At 35.0% G+C, this 19,782-nt stretch overlaps 2 protein-coding genes across 2 annotated transcripts; both read right to left on the reverse strand.

Annotated features, from left to right (window-relative positions):
• Positions 1-7,997: 7,997 nt before the first annotated feature.
• LOC21409805 (DExH-box ATP-dependent RNA helicase DExH18, mitochondrial) lies at positions 7,998-12,418 on the reverse strand. Its single transcript, XM_010110681.2, has 4 exons — positions 12,256-12,418; positions 9,674-12,114; positions 8,923-8,979; positions 7,998-8,688 (listed from the first exon to the last, which is right to left on the reverse strand). The coding sequence occupies exons 2-3, from the start codon at positions 12,100-12,102 to the stop codon at positions 8,931-8,933; spliced, it is 2,478 nt and encodes an 825-aa protein (XP_010108983.2). The 5' UTR covers positions 12,103-12,114; positions 12,256-12,418; the 3' UTR covers positions 7,998-8,688; positions 8,923-8,930.
• A 1,672-nt stretch (positions 12,419-14,090) lies between these two features.
• On the reverse strand, positions 14,091-18,547 carry LOC21409806 (cyclin-H1-1). The gene is made up of 14 exons (XM_024173870.1): positions 18,289-18,547; positions 18,028-18,078; positions 17,802-17,880; positions 17,599-17,717; positions 17,436-17,509; positions 16,909-17,029; positions 16,754-16,822; positions 16,529-16,570; positions 16,162-16,239; positions 15,683-15,741; positions 15,443-15,527; positions 15,009-15,097; positions 14,831-14,911; positions 14,091-14,291 (listed from the first exon to the last, which is right to left on the reverse strand). Coding segments are annotated over exons 1-14 (1,008 nt in total). The 5' UTR covers positions 18,349-18,547; the 3' UTR covers positions 14,091-14,290.
• Positions 18,548-19,782: the final 1,235 nt, after the last annotated feature.

Consider the following 19,782-nt stretch of genomic DNA (forward strand, 5'->3'; position numbering starts at 1 on the left):
TTATAAAAAATAAAATAAAACATAAAAAAATATGTATATATTAAATATTCGGGCATCCAAGACCTGTCCGAAGCCCGTTCAAGATAGATGTTTAGCTCGGACAACGGGTATAAATTCAATTTTTTCGGGCAGTTGCGGATGGGCCATTCAAAATTTCAGCATTACCTTCTATAGTGGCGGCGAGCCGACTCCCCGTGAGGAGTCCAGCCCGAGTGGCCATGTGGCCTCCACATGGCCCGAATGCCTCATTTCAATTCCTCTCAGCAACTTGCTTACATCGTACCTAAAGATTTTCATACATTTCAACCCATTTTGATAAAGCTGAAAATGCAGAACACATTGGAGCAGCTTGAGGGGGAATGTTGAAAAATTCAAAACTAATGTGCCGAACCAACTACGCATTAACATTCCTGAGTCTTTTTCAGATTAATTTATTTCTGGTTCCTTGAAATTGGCTCTTGGTTGTAATTAGACTACTGATTTACGTGAATTTTCTCAGTCAACAAAGACCGGATATCTGATTTTCATTCGCAGTCATAAAAATACATATTATGTGTAGGACAGTAGCACCGTATGAATAAATAATGATCAAGCATGAATAGGACTGGGTATTTTCTCGAGAAGAACTGGGAAAAAGAATCTAACAGAATTCTAATCGTGGGTTCACATTGAGAAAGGGTAAGCAGTCCCCTTTGTTGTTGATGAAACAAATTTGCAAGCTTCTAGGGAACATCTAGTCCTCTGGTCTTCTAATCTATCCATTTACTTTCTTAATCGTAGTTGCTTTTCTCATTAAAAAAAAAAAAAAAAGCCCTACTTGAATGGTTCGATGAACATAAAAATATCGAAAGAAATATATTTGAAAAAAAAAAAACCTGAAAAGGACATTGCCTGTCCGGAAGTCAAAAAGAAGAACACTATGCCTCGTTCATTTCACCGATTCGAGTTTTTAGTTTTAAGTTTCTACAGTAAAAAGCTCTCAGAAAATGTCACATCTAACTTTTTCTGTTACAGTAAAAAACTATCAGAAAATATCACATCTCAACTTGAATTAAAAATTTAAATTCACGAATGAAACGAGGCCACATATGTTAGCATGTTTGAGGAAAACCAGGACAAAAATGGGTTAAAAATTTACAAGGCAAGTCAATCTATCTTCTATCAGTACCTACACACTATGTACTAAATGCATGTGAATCTTCGCAAGAAGAATTGCTTACACTTCTTCGTCATTTGCGTTTAGTTGGTGAATTTATGTCATAATTTGAATAATAATTTATTATAGTATTTTAAAAAAAATCATATAAATTAAAAATAATTTTGAATCATGATTCTAAATCTATAAACTAAACGTAAACGAAGATTCTGAACATTTTAAGAAAGAAACAAAGAGAAAAGAACCCGGTCCTCTCGGCACAATCTCAATGGCACATCGATTATAAGAGCTTTGAGAATCTAGAAAGATTCTCATCCGTCGTACGAATATCATATTTGTAGGATATGATGAAACTGAAAATCATTTAATCCAGTAACGTGTCATGTGCATAACTCATAGACCTCCCCTTCCCACTACATCAATATTTCTTCGTAGCTTTTAATTCTGTAAAAGCTTGGTTTTGATCCAATCACAAAAGAATTGAGTCTTATGAGTTCCATGTGTTATGCAAACAAAAACAAAAGATTGATTTTTTTTTTCTGGCCTGAGCTTGAAGATGTAGTGATAAGTTTCTACTTTTTGTTCTCCGAGTTCTTCCCCTTTGAGGAGTAATTCTCTGTTCTCTTTGTTTTTGTTTTTGTTTTTTTGTTTTTCGTATTTTTTAATATAGGGTGAGAAATTAGAATTGTACACGTTATCACGTAGTTTAGTGCAGAATCACGCTAGACTATACTTGCAACCACATGTCATAATTAATTCTCTATTCTGATGGTACTTAACAATTTTTTTCGTTATCCGAATAAAACTAATGCGTTTAGAATTCATTTTAAAATAATTTTATTTTTTGTATGAAAATGGAAATAAAAACGTTTTCAATCTCATACATAAATCATTTTTGAAAATACGTTTAGTAATTTTATCAAGAGATTATTTTCAGTATAAAAAACCTATTAATGTCTCTTTTTCTCTCTTCGAGAGAGAAGAAAACGAAAATAAAAAACTTTTCATTTCTCTCTCATTTTACACTAAACCAAAAAATCATTTTCATCTTTGTTTTTTATCTTTAATTATGTTAAACGCCGTTTTGAAATCGTTTTCATTTTTCTTTCTTAAAAAATGTAAAAAATAAAAATAAGAAAAATTCCAAACTAGACAAATCTTTCTTGTTAGAAAGAAAATCCTGCATTTCATATTTAAAGAAACCAAATTCAGCCTGAAATTTTTTTCACATGTATCCTAAGTACTACCCACCCCCTTTAGTGTTCTGCTAAATCAAAGATCCAAACCGCATTTCTTTTCCACTCTGCCCTCTAAGAACTAAAAATTTAAACGCTTTATGATATAACTTTTATTTTTTAATGCAACACGAATCCAATGACCAACTGGTTTTAGGCAGCTCTTTATGACACAACTAAACCGCTAACTCTACCTCACATCAATCATCATAGAGCCTATCGTCAAGCCATAAATTGAAAAGGCAACACTAAATAATAGAATAGTGCTAGAGCTTCAGGTTGATATTTAAAAAAATAAAATAAAATTATGGTTAGGCTAAGAGTTTTGGGTGGTATAAAATTTGGAAAACTTTCCGGACAGATATTTTATAATTTTGGAATGACTAGAATAACAAGTTAGCCTCTTATTTACCTTTAATTATTATTAATTAAATATAAATAAGTAAAAATTTAATTAGGAATAATTATCATAATTAATAATTAATTAATAATTAACACCTTTAAAAATCAATTATTTTAAATCATTATTAACTAATTATCATTGAATAATTAATTAATAACTGCTTAAATAAATCATTTCCATAAAATAATAATTAACTGTGTAAAATAATCAAGTAAATCATGATTTAATAATTATTTAAAATGAATTTTAATAATTTTTTTCACCTTTGTAAGAAAAAAACATTAAATTGATTTTAAGGTTATATTTAAACTTAAAGGACGGTTAATCTTATTAGGTCGACAAATAGAGTCGTTCCTTAGGCTTAAGAATGCCCTCTAAAGTTAGTGTTAGACTTAGTTCTAATCTTTAAGATTTTAAAGTAGTCATTTATACACTTGGTGAACTTTACTGATTTGGGCTTCTAGATGCCTAATTTCAATTTCACTTGGACCTAAACTTTTTAAGTTTAAATATAACCTTAAAATCAACATTTATAGAGAATAAGTCTTAAAAATACAACGGTTAAATGAAAACTTTTGTCCCTATACGGGTCTCCCGAGTTTCAGACTCTAATCTAAGTCCTTTAGTTGATCAAGAAATATTATTGGGTTTAAGAAACATTTTCACAAAGATTCTAAACCCCTTTTCACTTAAGGTTTTCTTATTTTGTAAAATGATCATAATTTTACAACTTTTACAGTTTTAGACCTAAGTAACTAACTTGCATGGTGTTTAATTCTTTGGTTTTCTCTCATTTGGATTAGAAAATGTTTAAGGTAGCACTTTGAACTCCCTATTTATGTCACATCCCAAAAATAGAGGACGCGACTAATTAAAATTAACATAGGCAACAATATGCAGTGCCTTTTCTTGAGATAAAACGAAAAGCATATTTTTATCGTTCACCGCCACCGGAAACAAAATAGCGGGGAAAAGAGTGGAGGCTTCTTCTGGTGTGTGACCAATCAGTAAATAGTTTTGCAATGAGGCTATGCAGAAAATAATAATGTAGAAACAAAAGAGACACATAAAATTAATATCGCACTTCGGAGCGCACAGTGTTGTAACTTCGGGCGGTGGGCATGCCCGGTGCCCGAAAATTTTTGGGCACGGCGGGCAGGGCCCTCTCGCCGCCCGATCACGGTTTTTTTCGGGCACGGGCTTGGTTAGCCCGAAAATATTAATCCCCCCAACAGCCAGCCGCCGTGGAGAAGTCGTCCCCCGCCCTTCGCCGGAATTTTTTTGAATTTTTCGGCAATACCCGAAGTTGCCCGAACTGCCCGAATTTTTTTGACCGTTGCCCGATTTTTTGTGACCGTTGCCCGAAAAATGGCCGATTTTTTTGACCGTTAGCCCGAAAAATGCCCGAATTTTGAACAAAAAACGGGTCTTTTTGCCCGAACCCGAATTTTGCCCGAAAATTTGACAACGGTCAGATTTCTTACCGTTGCCCGACCTGCCCGAATTTTGCCCGAACTGCCCAAAAATATAGTAGCCATTGGACCCGAATTTTTAGGGGAAAAAATTTTTTTTTCAACCCAAAAATTTTCCTATAAATACCCCCCTCCCCCCAACCATTTTCCTCACCCCAAAACTCTCATTCTCTCTCAATTTCTCTTAATCTCTCTCAAATCTCTCTCAAATCTCTCTTAATCTCTCTTAATCTCACTTAAATCTCTCTCGAATCTCGATCTCTCTTAAACTCTCTCAAAGCGCTCTCAATCTCTCTTATTTTTCATAATGGCTTCTTCTGGTTATGGTGGTGATATTCCCATTGATGCCCAATTCAACATCGAAGAAGGGCACTTTCCTAATGTTTTTCAAACGCAGGAATCGCAAACTATGGAAAGAGTTGCTGATGAAACTGTAAATCTGACCCCTGGTGGACGTACTAGAGATCGGGGACGTAATAGTGGTGGCACAAGTGGCCGTGGAGGAGAGGCAAGCGGTAGTGCTAGTGTAAGTGTTGCAACTTCTAAGAAGAAATGCAAGCGCACCTCAGCAGTTTGGGAGCACTTCAACACAGTCGAGGAGGTCGACAATAACGGTAACATTAAATACGTAGCTCAATGTAAATATTGTGGTGAGAAATTACAAGGTAATACTATTCACGGCACTACACACTTAAGAATACACTCTGAAAAGTGTCTTCAAAAGCAAGGAGGCAGAGCTGATCTCCGCCAAACGCAATTATTGTTTGACCGCCAAACCGGAGGTCTAAGCACGTGAAAATACGATCCGCAAGTTGATCGTATGGAAATGACACGATTAATAGCCACATTAGATCAACCACTAAGTTTTACTGAACAAAGAAATTGGCAACGTTATATTAAAATTGTACATAATCCTAATGCACAATTTTTTTCTAGAACTACTCTTAGGAAAGATGCATTAAAATTATATAAACAAGAAAATGAAGCATTAATCAACTTTCTACACTATACTAGTGGTTACGTTAACGGCGGGTATTTGGTCCGCCATTGCCAACAAGGATTATTTAGCTCTAACCGGACATTATTATAAAGGTTTTGATTTGGATAAGAGAATCTTATGTTTCAAATGTGTTATAGGATCATATACTGCCAATTTAATATATAACACAATTTTATCTGTTATTGATTAATATAGTTTAAGAGATAGAATAATGGCCATAACATTGGTAATGCAACTGCGAATACTAAAGCAATAGAACTTTTTGAAAATGATTTAAGTTTATTCGGTAATAATGATATTTTCTACCAACGTTGTGCATGTCATATAATTAATTTAATAGTAAAGTCCGGTTTAAAATCAATGTCAGGTCATATTAAAAGAATTAGAGATAACATTGCTTGGATTCAAGGTAGTAATCAAATAATACAAGATTGGTTTAGATTTCTACAAGCATGTAATCAAAATCCTAGAGCATTAGCCTTAGCTATACCCATAAGATGGAACTCCACTTACATAATGCTTGAACAATGCATCTCCTATAAAGATGCTATAACAAATTATGTTAGTGCAAAATTAGAAACATGATTTATAGATGAAACTGATTGGCAAAATGCCGAACTTTTGTATAACTTTGTAGGTAGATTTCACGAAGTTACCTTAAAGCTTATTGGAACTTATTACCTAACTTCACCATTAGCGTTAGGAGAACTTCTAAGAATGTCTATTTTATTTAGTGAATTTAGGACACACGAGGTTTTAGGAGTTCTTATCGCCTCTATAGAAAAGAAGTTTAAAAAATATTGGTCTAAATTACCCATGTTGTATGGTTTCGGTGTTATTTTTTACCCTAGATTAAAATTAGAAGGTTTAGAAAGTGGATTAGATAACTTATGTGAAGTTTTAGCTATCGACACTACTGACCAATTTCTTATTATAAAGGAAAAAATATATTCTCTATATATCTCTTACGAAAGTAGGTTTAGAAACACACCTCGTGTTGAACAACCACAACAACGAGATGACAATCTGCATTCATTCTTGAATGTTTTCGGGTTGTCTAAGAAGAAGAAGAATACGACAACGACGAGTCAAGGTCAAGAAGAATTTAGGAGTGGAAGTGGATCTTCATCAAGAGGTGCGGCAGATTCAACGAGTTAATGGCGTACCTGAGTGAGGGCTTAGTTATAGACAGTAGTGAAATGTTTGATTTGGCTTAGTGGTGGAGGGCACGAGCATTAACTTGGCCGATCCTAACACGACTGGCAATGGATATTTTTTCAATCCCGGTCTCCACTGTTGCAGCCGAACAAGCATTCAGTACAACCGGCCGAATACTTGAAGAACGGAGAAACGCATTGCAGCAAGATATTGTTAAAGCTTTGGTGCGCATCAAGGATTGGGACCGTTCCGACCAACGCTTACACGATACAATCTCACCGACAAACTAAGAATGGATCGACGAATTTAATAGATTAACTTTTAATTTTCAAGACGATCATTCTGCTTCAAATTAAATTTTATTATTCTAATTTGTAAACATTTATTTACTTTGTAATTTCTAATTTGTATAGTGTTTATTGTAATCTTGTATAGATTTTGTAAGTTCGTCAAATTTGTAATTTGTCCCACAATGATTGCACTCTTTTTTTCTTACCAAGTTTTTATCCTAATTGGGTTTTTCTTGGTAAGGTTTTTAACGAGGCAATCATGAATTACAAATTTAAAAATCAATGAAGAAGTAATTTTTTTTTATAATTTGTGTGTTCATTTCAAATTTCAAATTGTAATATACACATTGTAATTATACAAATACTTATACAATATAAAAATATAATATAAAAAAAATAAAATTCGAGCAGCCGGTCGGGCATTGGGTAGCCCGACCAGGCACAGGCAAGCATCTCCTGCCCGAAGCCCGTCCATGGGGCAATTTTCAGGTTGGGTCGGGCAGCCCGAATTTTTGGGCAGTTCGGGTTCGGTACTCAGGCAAAAATTTAAATTTTTCGGTAGTCACAGGCGGCCCGTCCAAAGTTTCAGCACTAGGTGCGCACACCTATATTGGCGAGGCCACGTCCAGACAGTGAATAATCCACTAAGATTGAAAGATTACAAACACCAATAACGGTCTTACACACTCAAGACTCTCTCGTTGATCGTGTCACCGTTGTGTTGAGTCTCCTTAGAGGACTTGTCCAGCGAACACCACCCAGCTTTGTAACATTGCTTCACAAGCAAGTATTGACATGGGGACATTTGATAGATAGATCCAGAATTATGATTCTGAATCCTGATTCAGAATCAGTGTTTATTTACAGTAATTCAGAATCAATGTTTAGTTTGAATGATTCTGAATCTAATGTGATGTTTTAAACAAGAATCACTCATGATTCTAAAACTAACCCCTCTTGATTCAAGGTAATTCAAACCCATAATTTTGAATCATAGTTTTAGAATCATGATTTAAACTCAAAATCATAAATTATGATTCTGATTTCAAAATCATAATTAAAATTACTTTGATTTGAATTCTCATATTAAACGAATCCTAAATTATCATCTATACAGCTGGTCATTCTCTTAAAATAATAACAAAAAAAGTTTAGTCATTTCTTACGTGGATAACTGTAAAACCACCACAATTTCTCCAAAATATTACATCCATGCAATGTCATCAAGTTAGAAATTCCTCCATATGGAGACAATTACTTATTTGTGTCAACCTTCCACGAAACTTCTTTGGAAAGGTCATATTATGCCTAGTAAGCCCTGATGATAACAAAATTACAACTACTCTCTAGAAATTTAACTTTTTTGCTATAATAAAAAACTCACATAAAATTACATCTCAATTCGAATTAAAAACTCGAATCAACAAACTAAACATACCCTATAACTACTCTGGCAGAGTACTTAATAAAGGTTGACATATAATAGTCTTCTATCTAATTTTGTACTGCACAAAGTTAGTTCCTTGCTCAAGCAATTCCAAGCACTTTCTTCTGAATTACTGTGGCTAAAATTTCTTGATCCACAAAATTTCTTGCTCAAGATTAAATACTGATTGTAGAACGTTTTAAATGTTTGGGATTAGAATAGAATTCATCCACAAACTTGGGCCCATTGAATTGTCAGCACATCCCCGGTCTTCTCCACTTACAACCCCGTCTTCACCACCAAAAATGTCGGGTCGTATCTACTATCCGCCATTAGATGTTCTTCTTCACGCCTTGTTTCTGCCATAGCAACGTGCAACAACATTTCATCTGGGGTTTTCCACATTGCACTTCAAGACAGAGGCATTGAATTTTGATACGGGTCTTTCACGCCTTCTCCACATGATCCCCCTTCATTGATTGCTGACGGGTTCAATATTTGCCACCCTCCAACAAAACACTCACTTTTCCTCAAACTATTCACTTTTCCTAAAAGGCAGAAGAAAAATCATGATGAATTAGATCTGCTTTAGCAAGTTCCAGAAAAATTTGGCAGGCTAATTGAAGATTTGCGCCACCAAAAACCACAATTTATTCTCAAACCATTATTTATAGCAACAATTTTGACCAAAAAAGACCCATCAATCAGTTTTATATGAAAAAAAACACTATGAAGCCACGAATAAGATAACAAATTGAATTCACATATCGTAAATTACCTACCGCCCACATCAGTAAGTAGCTGTTTTCTCTGAATGTTTGTGTTGAGTGATCCTTGCCCTGCATTACCGATAACTTTATTAGCATCCTGCATCTTAAATCTAACAATTAATAAATAAGGGAAAGACCAGTATCTACATTAACATATAAAGGAGTTAACAGCGAACGAGTATAAACAATGCTATAAGATTATTCATCTATTTTGGAAATCTTTCTACCTAATAATATATACCGTTACGTATCAAAAATCACAAGTATGACCCTAATCACAACTCACAAGGTTCATAAACTTGAGGAAAGAACCTGAAACTAAATATGACGAAAGAAGTTACAGGCACAGATATGAGCATTAGAGAAACAAAATAGGTCAACAGATAATAGACGTCATGGGAGACCAGAATTTCAGTCATAATAAGCTACAAGTTATGAGAAAATCAGCAACGTTAGTAATATGCTTAAAAATATATGCGGTGGACATTATGCTTGTCCAACCAAAACAACTTGTCAGGAGCCGCAAAGGAAGACCATGTAGCTAAAGGGTCAGCAGAACATGGAACTAGTAAATAAATCGAACACTAATGCGTTTGGTTCATAGATTAGAACCATGTGATTAGAACCATTTTCGATTTACGTGTATTTTTTGTGAGAGAAAATACTGTAGCGAACCACGAATCATGATTCGAATCAGGGAACGAATCCATCTACTAAACATAAGTGAACCACGCATCGAGTTAAACTATTCAGAAGAACTTACTTCTCTTTTAGTTTGATGAGTGATCTTGGCCTGTCATAGACATCTGCCTTCTGTTGGGGCATTGGTTTCCCCGTCTTTCTTGACTCGGGTTTCCAATTAGCTTTAACAAGAGACTCCGCCAACAAGCCAGCGATATCTGTTGCCATTGTCTCAGCCTTCTGCACATATGGAAAATTCTCTCTCTCGAAGTGTTGTGACAACCATAGATACATGGACACAACTTGATGCTTAGACTCAAGATCCAAGAGCTCTGCGTCATTGCTAGCAGAAGCCTTTGGCATGCCCATATAGATATTGACAGGAACTTTCTGACTGTATGCTGAGGCAAACCTCACGAGATGGTACATAGCCTTTGGGTCTCTGATGTTAACAGGGGCAAAACAGAAGTTAAACCGATCCTCTAGAGATAGTTCCTGGACCTTCTCCAACATGTTTGCAACCTTTTTAATATGATCGTGTCGGCATAAGAAATATGATCCATCCAGCCGGCAATTCTGGCCAAATTTTTCGAGCAGCTGGGATAATGAAACATCTTGGAGTTTACTTGCAAACATCTCAACCTGCTCAAAGAAAGGAAAGAGACCAACTTTCTTAACGTCATCAAAAGGTTGCTTCAAACACTCAATCAAGTAATCCAGATCGTTTAAATGTAACGTGGTTGTGAGTCCGTCTGGATAGATGCTTCCCCTCCGACCAGCTCGTCCAGCAATCTGCTTCACCTGTGATGCTGAAACTGGAACAACCTTATCACCGTTGTACTTTGAGACGCTATAAAATACAACCCTTCTGATGTTAAGATTCAGACCCATTCCCACTGCATCACTAGCAACAAGCACATCAAATTCATTATCCTGGTCGTTGAACAAATTCGCTTGCTGCCTGCGAGTTTCTGGGGGCAGCGCACCATATATTACACAGCAACGGTGGTTGGTATATCTCTCAATTGCCATTTTAACCTCAAATATCTCTCTCCTAGAAAATGCAACCACGCAATCTCCAGACCGCACGTTTCTAAGATCTCCCAGGAGTGTCTTTGCTTCAACAACCAACGGTTTAAATCTCTCATAATGCTGCTCATACAACTCATCCCCTGTGTCTGAACAGATCTTTCGAACAATGTTTAGAACACTAGGATCTCCACACAAATGTATCTCATCAGCCTTTAGCCCAAGCAATGCCCGTGTCCACGCATAACCTCGACTTGGATCGGCCATCATCTGAATTTCATCAATAACAGCAACGTCATACAGTTCATCCGTCGACACCATTTCCACAGTGCAAGAAGTATGGTTCGAAAAGGGGATGTACTTCTTTTCTTGACCAGTCTGAAGACTACAATACACACCAAGTGCATTCACCTTGTCAAAAACTTCCATAGCCAACAACCTGAGAGGGCTGCAATATAAACCTTTCTTTGCCTCCATAAACCGTTGCAAGGCATTATAAGTCTTACCACTGTTGGTCGGACCACAGTGATATATTATCTTACGTTTCATAGCTCGCGCAAAGGGAAACCATGTGTGGGGCTTAGTGAGATCCGCCGACTCAACCATACCCTGGAACTGCTTGATCTCATTAGGAAATTCCTCTAAACAATATTCGACAAATATTGGGAACAGGAACTTAACCGCAGCATCAGCTGGGCCGAGAGTCACCAAGTACTTGGCAACATCAGCTGAACATTTCTTAAAGAAAAACTTCTTGAACTTTTGCACAGCAGTAGGGAAAAACGCTTTGCCAATGTAAATTGCAAGAGCCTGGTCAGATGCCCAACCCGACCGGCTCAAAACACCAAACGTTTCAGTGAGAGTCACCCAATCAGACCGCCTCAGTTTCACACCATTTTCAGTGTCGCGAAGCTCGCGATACAATTCCAAAGGATTGCGACACGCAACATGAACATAACCCTCGCCATTTGCAGCACCCTCACCGTCCACACTGTCATTATCCAATTCAGCCATTGCCGAATCAAAATCCTCATAAACACCATCCTCTTCCTCATGGCAAGAAGTGACCTCGTTTTCATTATCAAAATCAATACTTTTCCCAGAATCCGCATCAAATTCACATCCTAAATCAACCAAATCAGTCCTACCACCTTCACTATTATCATTCACATCCCCGTCCCCATCTTCCGCAACCGAAGAAAATGGTTTAACATGAAAATAATCACTACCCAGAACGTTTTTTCTCTGTGAAATCAATCCAAGGCAAGCTAGGGTTATCAAGTTGGTTGAAAAGGGTCGGTTTGGGACATGAAAAGAGGAACTGAGAAAAGGATTTTGGGATGCCCCACGGTGGTGATATTGTCCAAAACTAGTGCTACTAGTAGTGATATATTGTTGGTTGCAGAGCAAAACCCTAATCCTAGAAGAGTTTTTCTTGTAAGCATAAACTCGAAACAGAGACGAAGCAGGGCCTCTTGCCATTGCGCATAAAATCTAAAAGCAAACGATGAAGACATAACAATAATAAATTATAATTATAATGCTGAAAAACAAAGAAAAATAGAGGGTATACAAATTGGAAAGAGGTTCCAGCTTACAAGAGGAGCAATTTTGGTTGCTTATTTGGGAACTTACCTTGCCTGAGAGGCTGAGAGAAAGCGATTGCTTGATTTTAGAGAGAGAGAGAGAAAGCGATTGCTTGATTTTAGAGAGAGAGAGAGAGGGAGAGAGAGAGACGGGTGGGAAATGGGAATGGTGACTGGTTTTGTTTGGTTTTGTTTTTGTTTTTTTTTGTTTTGTTTTTGTTTTTTTCCTGAGAGTTATTTACTAGGGTTACTCATATTAAACGAACATATATCTTTATTATTATTATTATTTTTGTAAACAATATGTATGAAAAACACAAAAAATAGAATTTAAAATAAAGAAATCTTTAAAATAGTTCAGAAATAGTGAAATTATGTATTAATCATTATAATAGTGAAATTATGTATTAATTTTATAATTATTTTCCCGTTTTATGCCACAAAATTACAAAATAATTATTATAAAGTCTAATGTTTGTTTTTATAATATATTTTTAAATTTTTGCTATATTTCCAACATGTCTATTCAATATTATGCCATACATCCTCAAATTATTTAGTTCCTACAGTCCAAAGTATCGCATTTACGCATAGCATGTATCATTTTGTTAAATATTTTTTTAACGAAAACAGTCGTTTTTTTTTTCAGAAAATTCGTTTGATAATCTTTTTTTTTTTAGTTACTTTAAAGATATGTTTGATATCACTTTCTTAGAACAATCTTTTGTTTCTTTAGGCAAAAAAGTGAAAATGATTTTTGAAGACATGCGTATCCCTAGCTTTTTTGCTAACCATGTGTATCCTGAATTTTTTTGTTTTTTTTTTTCTTTACAGATTTTTATCCTATCTATTTCGCCGATTCGAGTTTTACTACAGTAAAAAACTCTCAGAAACAATCGCATCTAATTTTTTTACTACAGTAAAAAAATTCTCACATAAAATCACATCTTAACTCGAATCAGCGAACTGAACAGCCCTCTTATTTTTAAAAAAATTTACAATAAAATTTTAAATTTCAAGTTTCGGTCATTAGTTAAAGCTAAGTTGGGGCAATGATTGAAACAGTGTCAAGACCAATGGTGGTAGTGTATACGACATCGTTCCCATAATATCTTCAAGAGTCAAATAAAAATCATAAAAAATAAAATAAAATAACAGAGGTGACTAAAAATAATGATTTTTTCACAAAAACAAAACTATGAACTTTTTTTGTTTTTGAATGAACAAAACTATAAACTTCTATTTCTATTAATTGGAAGAATAAAAAGATATTTTTCGTTGAACAGTCTTATTTGTCTCGATGGAAATTTATTCTCATTAAACACAAAAGTGTTCGAACAGTCTTATTTGTCTTGATGGAAATTTATTCTATTAAACACAAAAGTAGACGTGACTCTCGTCATGTGATACCCGGCTCTTTGTAAGACAAAAAGAGTTTTCTTTTTCTTTCGAGTTAAGAGCCAAAAGAAATGCTTGCTTTCCTTCTTTACAAAATAATATAACAGTCTGTATTTACAATTTGGCTCAAGTGGGCGAAATTGTAATAATTGAAGTGAAATTTGTCAATAAAAGCTAAAAAATTTATTTCTTGTGGAGGGCAAAACAAAACAAAAAAAAAATAATTTTTTTTTTGGGAGTAACCAATGCCTCACTATCTAGATGTTGAATTCTACAATTTTGCTGAAAACATAATTAAAGCAGTTTTACCTACTTCTCAATTCCTACGGCCATGTTTGGTTCAACAAATCCAATCGAATTGTTTGATTCAAATTGTTGAACCAAACAGGGGCAACAAGCTAACGTCGAAAACATGGTTTACATTTTGACATGCTTGGATATGCTGAGATTGTGTTCAAAACATGGGAGCTTAAAGGAACAGGGAATAAATATCATCAGAAAATTCAAGATATTGATAAGGTTTGGCCAACAACATTGTCTCAAAACTTGGCAAAATTCCTCACAATGCAAAAATTGAAAATGAAGAAGAAACTCAACTTTCTTTTTTTATAACAGAATACAAACTCCTTGAAAATATTTTCCCCGAGGAAGAACACAACTTCTAAGAGAGACCAAGTGAGGGTTTACCTGTAATCAGGTTTAAAATGTCAGTCAATCCACAAAGACCATTATTTACAGAGACGTGTTTACACATAAATTCGAAACAGCCGACTCTATGTTAGACATAAATGGGCCTGTTTGGCAAAGTTTCATCGAAGCTGCTTTTGGTTTCTCGGATTAAAAACTGCTTTTGGACATGTTTGGATGATTTGTTAGAAAAGCTTTGGCTTTACAAAAGAATTTCTAGTCAAAACCACAAAATACGACTTTTCAAAAAAGCTCTCCTGATTAGACTTTAAAACTTGCACCAGAGTTTCAATAAAACATTATAAGCTTTATAAGCTTCATTCTAACAAATTTATTGCTCATTGGAAAATGCAAAAATCATTTTGACCCATTTAAGCTCTTTTAAAATATGGTTCAAACACTTACTGAAAATCTATAGCTTTTAATTCTCTTTCTTCTACTAATTAAAAGCAAAAGCCCTACTAAATGGGCCTCTGATATTAAAAGAGAAGTATACCAGACAGTTGAGAACTGAAAATACACAAGATATGAGAACATACTATTCGTTTAGAGAAGGCAAAGTCTGCTCATTTGAACTCTTCCTCGACTTGTGCTTTGATTTCTTCTCCCGTTTCTTGCTCCTAAAAGAAAAACATATCATTGGAATTGGTGGGGAAAGGAAAGTAAAGTAGACTAAAAATGGTTGTTTTCAAAATGTGCAAAGAGCTTAGAAAGTACTCGTCATGCGAGCTGAGACCCCAACAAGACTTCAGCTTCCTGTTGATGTGTTTCAAATCCTTTTCTGAGGGGAACTTATATCTCTTCACCTATATATACAGAAAACAAAGAAGACTGATTGGATAATGCAACTAGAAGCATATGGACCTTTCCATCAGATATCCAATTGTAGAGTGAAAAATGATTTAAAGATTGTTCTTTTCACAACTCAAAACATAACTCTTCTTTTGATACAGTGTTTTCTCTTGCAAAAATTTAAATTCAACTTCTTTGCTACAGTATTTTCTCTCACATAAAAAAGTTCGAGTTGTGACTCGAGTTGTGAAAAGAACGCATTTAGTTATGCCAAACAGCCTACACAGGCTTCAGCCTTGAGTTTTATCATCAGAGTTCGCATCAAATTGTAAGTAGATTGTGATGAAGATAATTTATACCCAGGAGTCTATTGCATTTAGAGATTCAATAAGCTCTGACATGGTATGCGCAGAGTTCTGACGAGTGAGAATTCTCTTTAGATATCTGCAAATCAGCATGAAGAACAACCTTTAATAATCATCCGAAACAGGTTAGTTTTACTCTCCCTTCTCCATTCTCGAAGTCGTATCTTCTGTTTAATCTGGAGTTCTGTGATCACAGGAAAATGTGAAGAAGGAAACTCTAAAGTGGTTCAAAACCTTTCAAAGTCGATAACTCTGTGCACCTCGTTTGAACTACGCAAAGCAGCCAATGCCAGCTGCATCAAATCAAAATGGGCAGTTAATGACAATAGATTTTAAATGAGTGGACATATTTATAAGGCTTCAAAAAGATGTTATCTTTACATGGTCAGGCTCACTATGCATCAAGGGTTGTACGTTTTGCTTTCTCTTTCCTTTATTTTGGATCATTCACCCTCGCTACTTAGTAAAAACCACTATTAATTTTAACCAAGAAATGACAATTTATGTAACCTGCTTCAGCTAATCTACCTTATCTAATGCCGAAAGGACTAAATTATTGTGGTAATTTAACCAAATTCACATTGAACCTTCCGAAACTATTTTTTATAGATTAGATGTTTACAGACTTGTACAAAGTGAAAATTCTGTTACTCTCGTTCTCATTATATAGGAGATAATGTAATGCTAAATTAAGTTTAAAGACCATAGCATACCTGACCGGGAGGGAATAGAAGTGGTGCATCAGTAAGCATAATTTTGTCAACTTCCATTCTCGCAGTTTCATGTAAATTCTAAAACATCACAACAAAGACGATCAGCCTATTGAGAAAATTCTAGATGAACCTCATAAGAAACTTTAACAAGATTCAATACAATTCTGACCATTACCAAAAAAAGTTTACATGGTTAACAACTTAGAAGCAAAACAGTGTCACCAGACACCTAGCTATTGAAAGGAGAAATTAACATGATATAGCAATTACGAAAAGATTTTCAAGGATTAATTTGAACACAACTGACACAACATGGAACAGAAAGCAGTAACGTAATCATACAATTAGAACCAACACCAGCACTTACTTTCAACGCTTGAAGCTGATCATCCTTTGATCCACAAAATTCCTACGCAAACCAACACTAAGTGACATCAATTACATTGCTAAATAAAGAGAAAGAAAATTTCAATATTATACCAAGACCAAATGAATTGATTGTACACCTGTAACTAAAAGGAGATTTAAAAAAAAAAAAAAAAAAACACATGTTCCTTGCACGTAATGAAAAGAAAAGTCATATCAAACTCACCTCCATATCATCAATGAAGCCTTCAACTGAGCGATATGGTGCATAAACAATAAGATCAAATTCCAAACTCTGCAAAACAAAGGTTCTTGTCTTCAACAAATGAAGGCCAAAAAATAAACAAGGGAGGAAATATGACTTGTGAGGCACATCCATGCCTGATAAACTATCATCTCATTATTGAGTATCATTTGATGGTCCTGTGAGATCCCCTTACCAAGCTCCTCCGCTGATACATGATTTTCTTCTATCTTACAAGCTGCATAAATGCAGGTTAACCTGTGCAGAAGTCAGTTATTGGAATAAGCTGAGCAAAAATTACATGAAAGAAAAAAGTATCTGTTCAAATATAACTTTGAATAATAAAAAAACTGCATAGGCAAATACATTATTACTGTATATCAAATTAAAAATGAGGAAACCTGACATACCTAAACGCACATTCCTCTTCAAGAAGAGGGATGGGAAGTAATAATCTTCATCATTTATCACAAAAAGAAAATGTTGAATTTAACATTTCAACCATTTTTAAAACACATTTAAAAATAAATCTATAGATTTCTATCATTCTTTGATGCATTGTTAATTCAAAATTTTCAACGTAGATAACGTATACTTGAGAAATGGCACAGATTAAAAAAAATAAAATAAATAAAATAAAAACAAATATCAGATTCAATCATACATGATGTTTTTTGGATGATGTTGCATTACAGACCATTGCAAAAAAAATCTTTTGAAATATATGAGAGCTGTCGCCTGCAAAAACAAGAACCAAACTTTTAAAGATGGGATAGTTAAGCCAATAATTCCATGTTTGACTCCTCCACATTTGTTAAACCACGTACCTGAATCTTATGAGGAAAATGAAAGTTGTTACACACTTCTTGCAGTTTATTCTCATAAAAAACGCGAATAAATTGCTCTTCTTCAAGGTTAAGAGGTTTCGAACGCGAATGCTTGTCAGCTGAAATGAACAATTATAAGGGAAAATAGTCAGAAAGAACGACAACGGCCCATCGAAGTTCATACACACAGAACAGAATTTTACCATTTTCTTTCGCATTAGCTTGAAGCTCAGGGTAAGACAATGTCCCGTCAGCATCTACTTCCATTAGTGTTGCTCCATACTTCACACAATCTTCCCAGTTAGAATCAATAAATAACAACACACTCCAACAACAAATATTATTATTCGAGGTATAAGGAAGAGAGAGAGAGAGAGAGAGAGAGAAGGAAATCTACAAGTGCCTATATCTTGGTAAAACTAATCTTACCTTCTCCAAAGTTTGTATTGCTCTCTGCTGAGCAGCTTTGTATTTATCAACCTAAAGCAAAAGCAACAATTAAATTTACATTCAAATAAGCCTGTCTTTTGATTCTTAAGGAAATGATGAAGCTCGAAACTTGCGTTTCTTCATTTTCATCAACAATCAATCAAAGAGAGCCCAGAAATCGAAGGAAAGCGAATACGAAAGCTGAAAACAACTGAAGAGAAAGCTTGAGAAGAGGAGACAAAATAGGGGAAAGAAAATTACCAGCTCTTGAGGAGTGAAGATCCACTTAGCTCGGTGAGTCGATGTCTGGAAATCGGCCATGACTGACTCAGAAGAAGCTTCGGAAAAAAATTGGTGATCAACAAAGAGAAGTTTTTATTGTTAAGGAAAAAGACCGAGGAAGAATTTACTAATGTGCCAAGGTTGTTGTTGGGGTTTAGGGGTTTTTTATTTTTATTTTTATTTTTATTTTTATTTTTATTTAATCAACTTTTTTGCTTCGGGAACACTTTGCAGTTTACCTCATATCATATCCTCTAATCTTATTCAGTGGGAGATTATCAGTTTTTTCAGCCATTTAAAAGCTTTTTAGATCAATTACGGAAATTTATCCCAATTTACGATCCATATAAAAATTTTTAAATTCTTCCACTTTTAAAATTGAATTGAACCAAAGTTAAATGTACGAATAATTACTGAAAGTGTCATGATATTTTGACGACATGTGCCAGTGGTCCATAAACATACAGTTTCTTTTTTTTTTTTTTTTTTTGCCACATTGCAGATAAAAAATGAGGCCAAGAAGAGAAATCCTCAAATATGATTAGGGTACGAAGGAGGAAAAAAATGAGTTAATGTATATTTACTACTTTGCCTATTCAAAATAATATTATTAAATTACAAATGAGGTCAAAAAAGTAACTTCATCTTGTTCTAAGTGTGAAATTTTTTCCTCGTAAAGTCTCTCTACTTATGGAAAGAGAAAACATGGTGGGTCTCACTTATAATATTTTCGCTTCTAATTTCTCTTTTATTTTCTTTGTTCTCTTACCAAACAATATGCATTTCTAGTTTCTCTTTCCAAATCCCTTCACCTTCTTCCTTTCTTTTACTTTTCTTTCCTACCAAACACAGTGTAAGAGAAAATACTATAATAAATCATGAACCATGATTCAAATCATGATACGAATACACTAATTAAATGCACAATTAATTTCTTCCACTTTTAAAATTGAATTGAACCAAAAATAAATGTAGGAATAATTACTGAAAGTGCCATGATATTTTGAAGTGGATCGACATGTGCCAGTGATCCATAAACATACAGTTTTTTTTTTTTTTGCCACATGGCAGATCAAAAATGAGGCCAAGAAGAGAAACCCTCAAATATGATTAGGGTATGAAGGAGGAAAAAAATGAGTTAATGTATATTTACTACTTTGCCTATTCAAAATAATATTATTAAATTACAAATGAGGTAAAAAAAGTAAATTCATCTTGTTCTAAGTGTGATAATTTTTTCCTCATAAAGTCTTTCCACTTAGTGGTGTCAAACAGGCCGGGCCGTCCATGGACGACCCGGTCCAGCCCGTAACAGTGTCGGATTCGGCACGGCCTGGTACGGTACTGTTACGGGCCGTGCTAGCCCGACACGTTTGATGGGCTAGGGCTGGGCCTTAGCTTCTCAACCCACGGCACGGCCCTAGCCCGTGAAAGCCTGCGGCCCGACCCTAGCCCGTGAAGGCCTGCGGCCTG

The sequence above is a fragment of the Morus notabilis genome, unplaced genomic scaffold, assembly GCF_000414095.1.
Source record: "Morus notabilis unplaced genomic scaffold, ASM41409v2 Scaffold518, whole genome shotgun sequence".
Classification (NCBI taxonomy): Eukaryota; Viridiplantae; Streptophyta; class Magnoliopsida; order Rosales; family Moraceae; genus Morus; species Morus notabilis.

Coding starts and splice junctions, on each gene's coding strand:
- LOC21409805 (XM_010110681.2), bottom strand. CDS start 12,102: ATGGCAAGAGGCCCTGCTTCGTCTCTGTTTCGAGTTTATGCTTACAAG. Junction 8,980..9,673: donor CTCATCAAACTAAAAGAGAA/GTAAGTTCTTCT, acceptor TCGGTAATGCAG/GGCAAGGATCACTCAACACA.
- LOC21409806 (XM_024173870.1), bottom strand. CDS start 18,348: ATGGCCGATTTCCAGACATCGACTCACCGAGCTAAGTGGATCTTCACT. Junction 15,098..15,442: donor TAAATGCAATAGACTCCTGG/GTATAAATTATC, acceptor CTGTATATATAG/GTGAAGAGATATAAGTTCCC. Junction 14,912..15,008: donor GGTCTCAGCTCGCATGACGA/GTACTTTCTAAG, acceptor TTTTTCTTTTAG/GAGCAAGAAACGGGAGAAGA.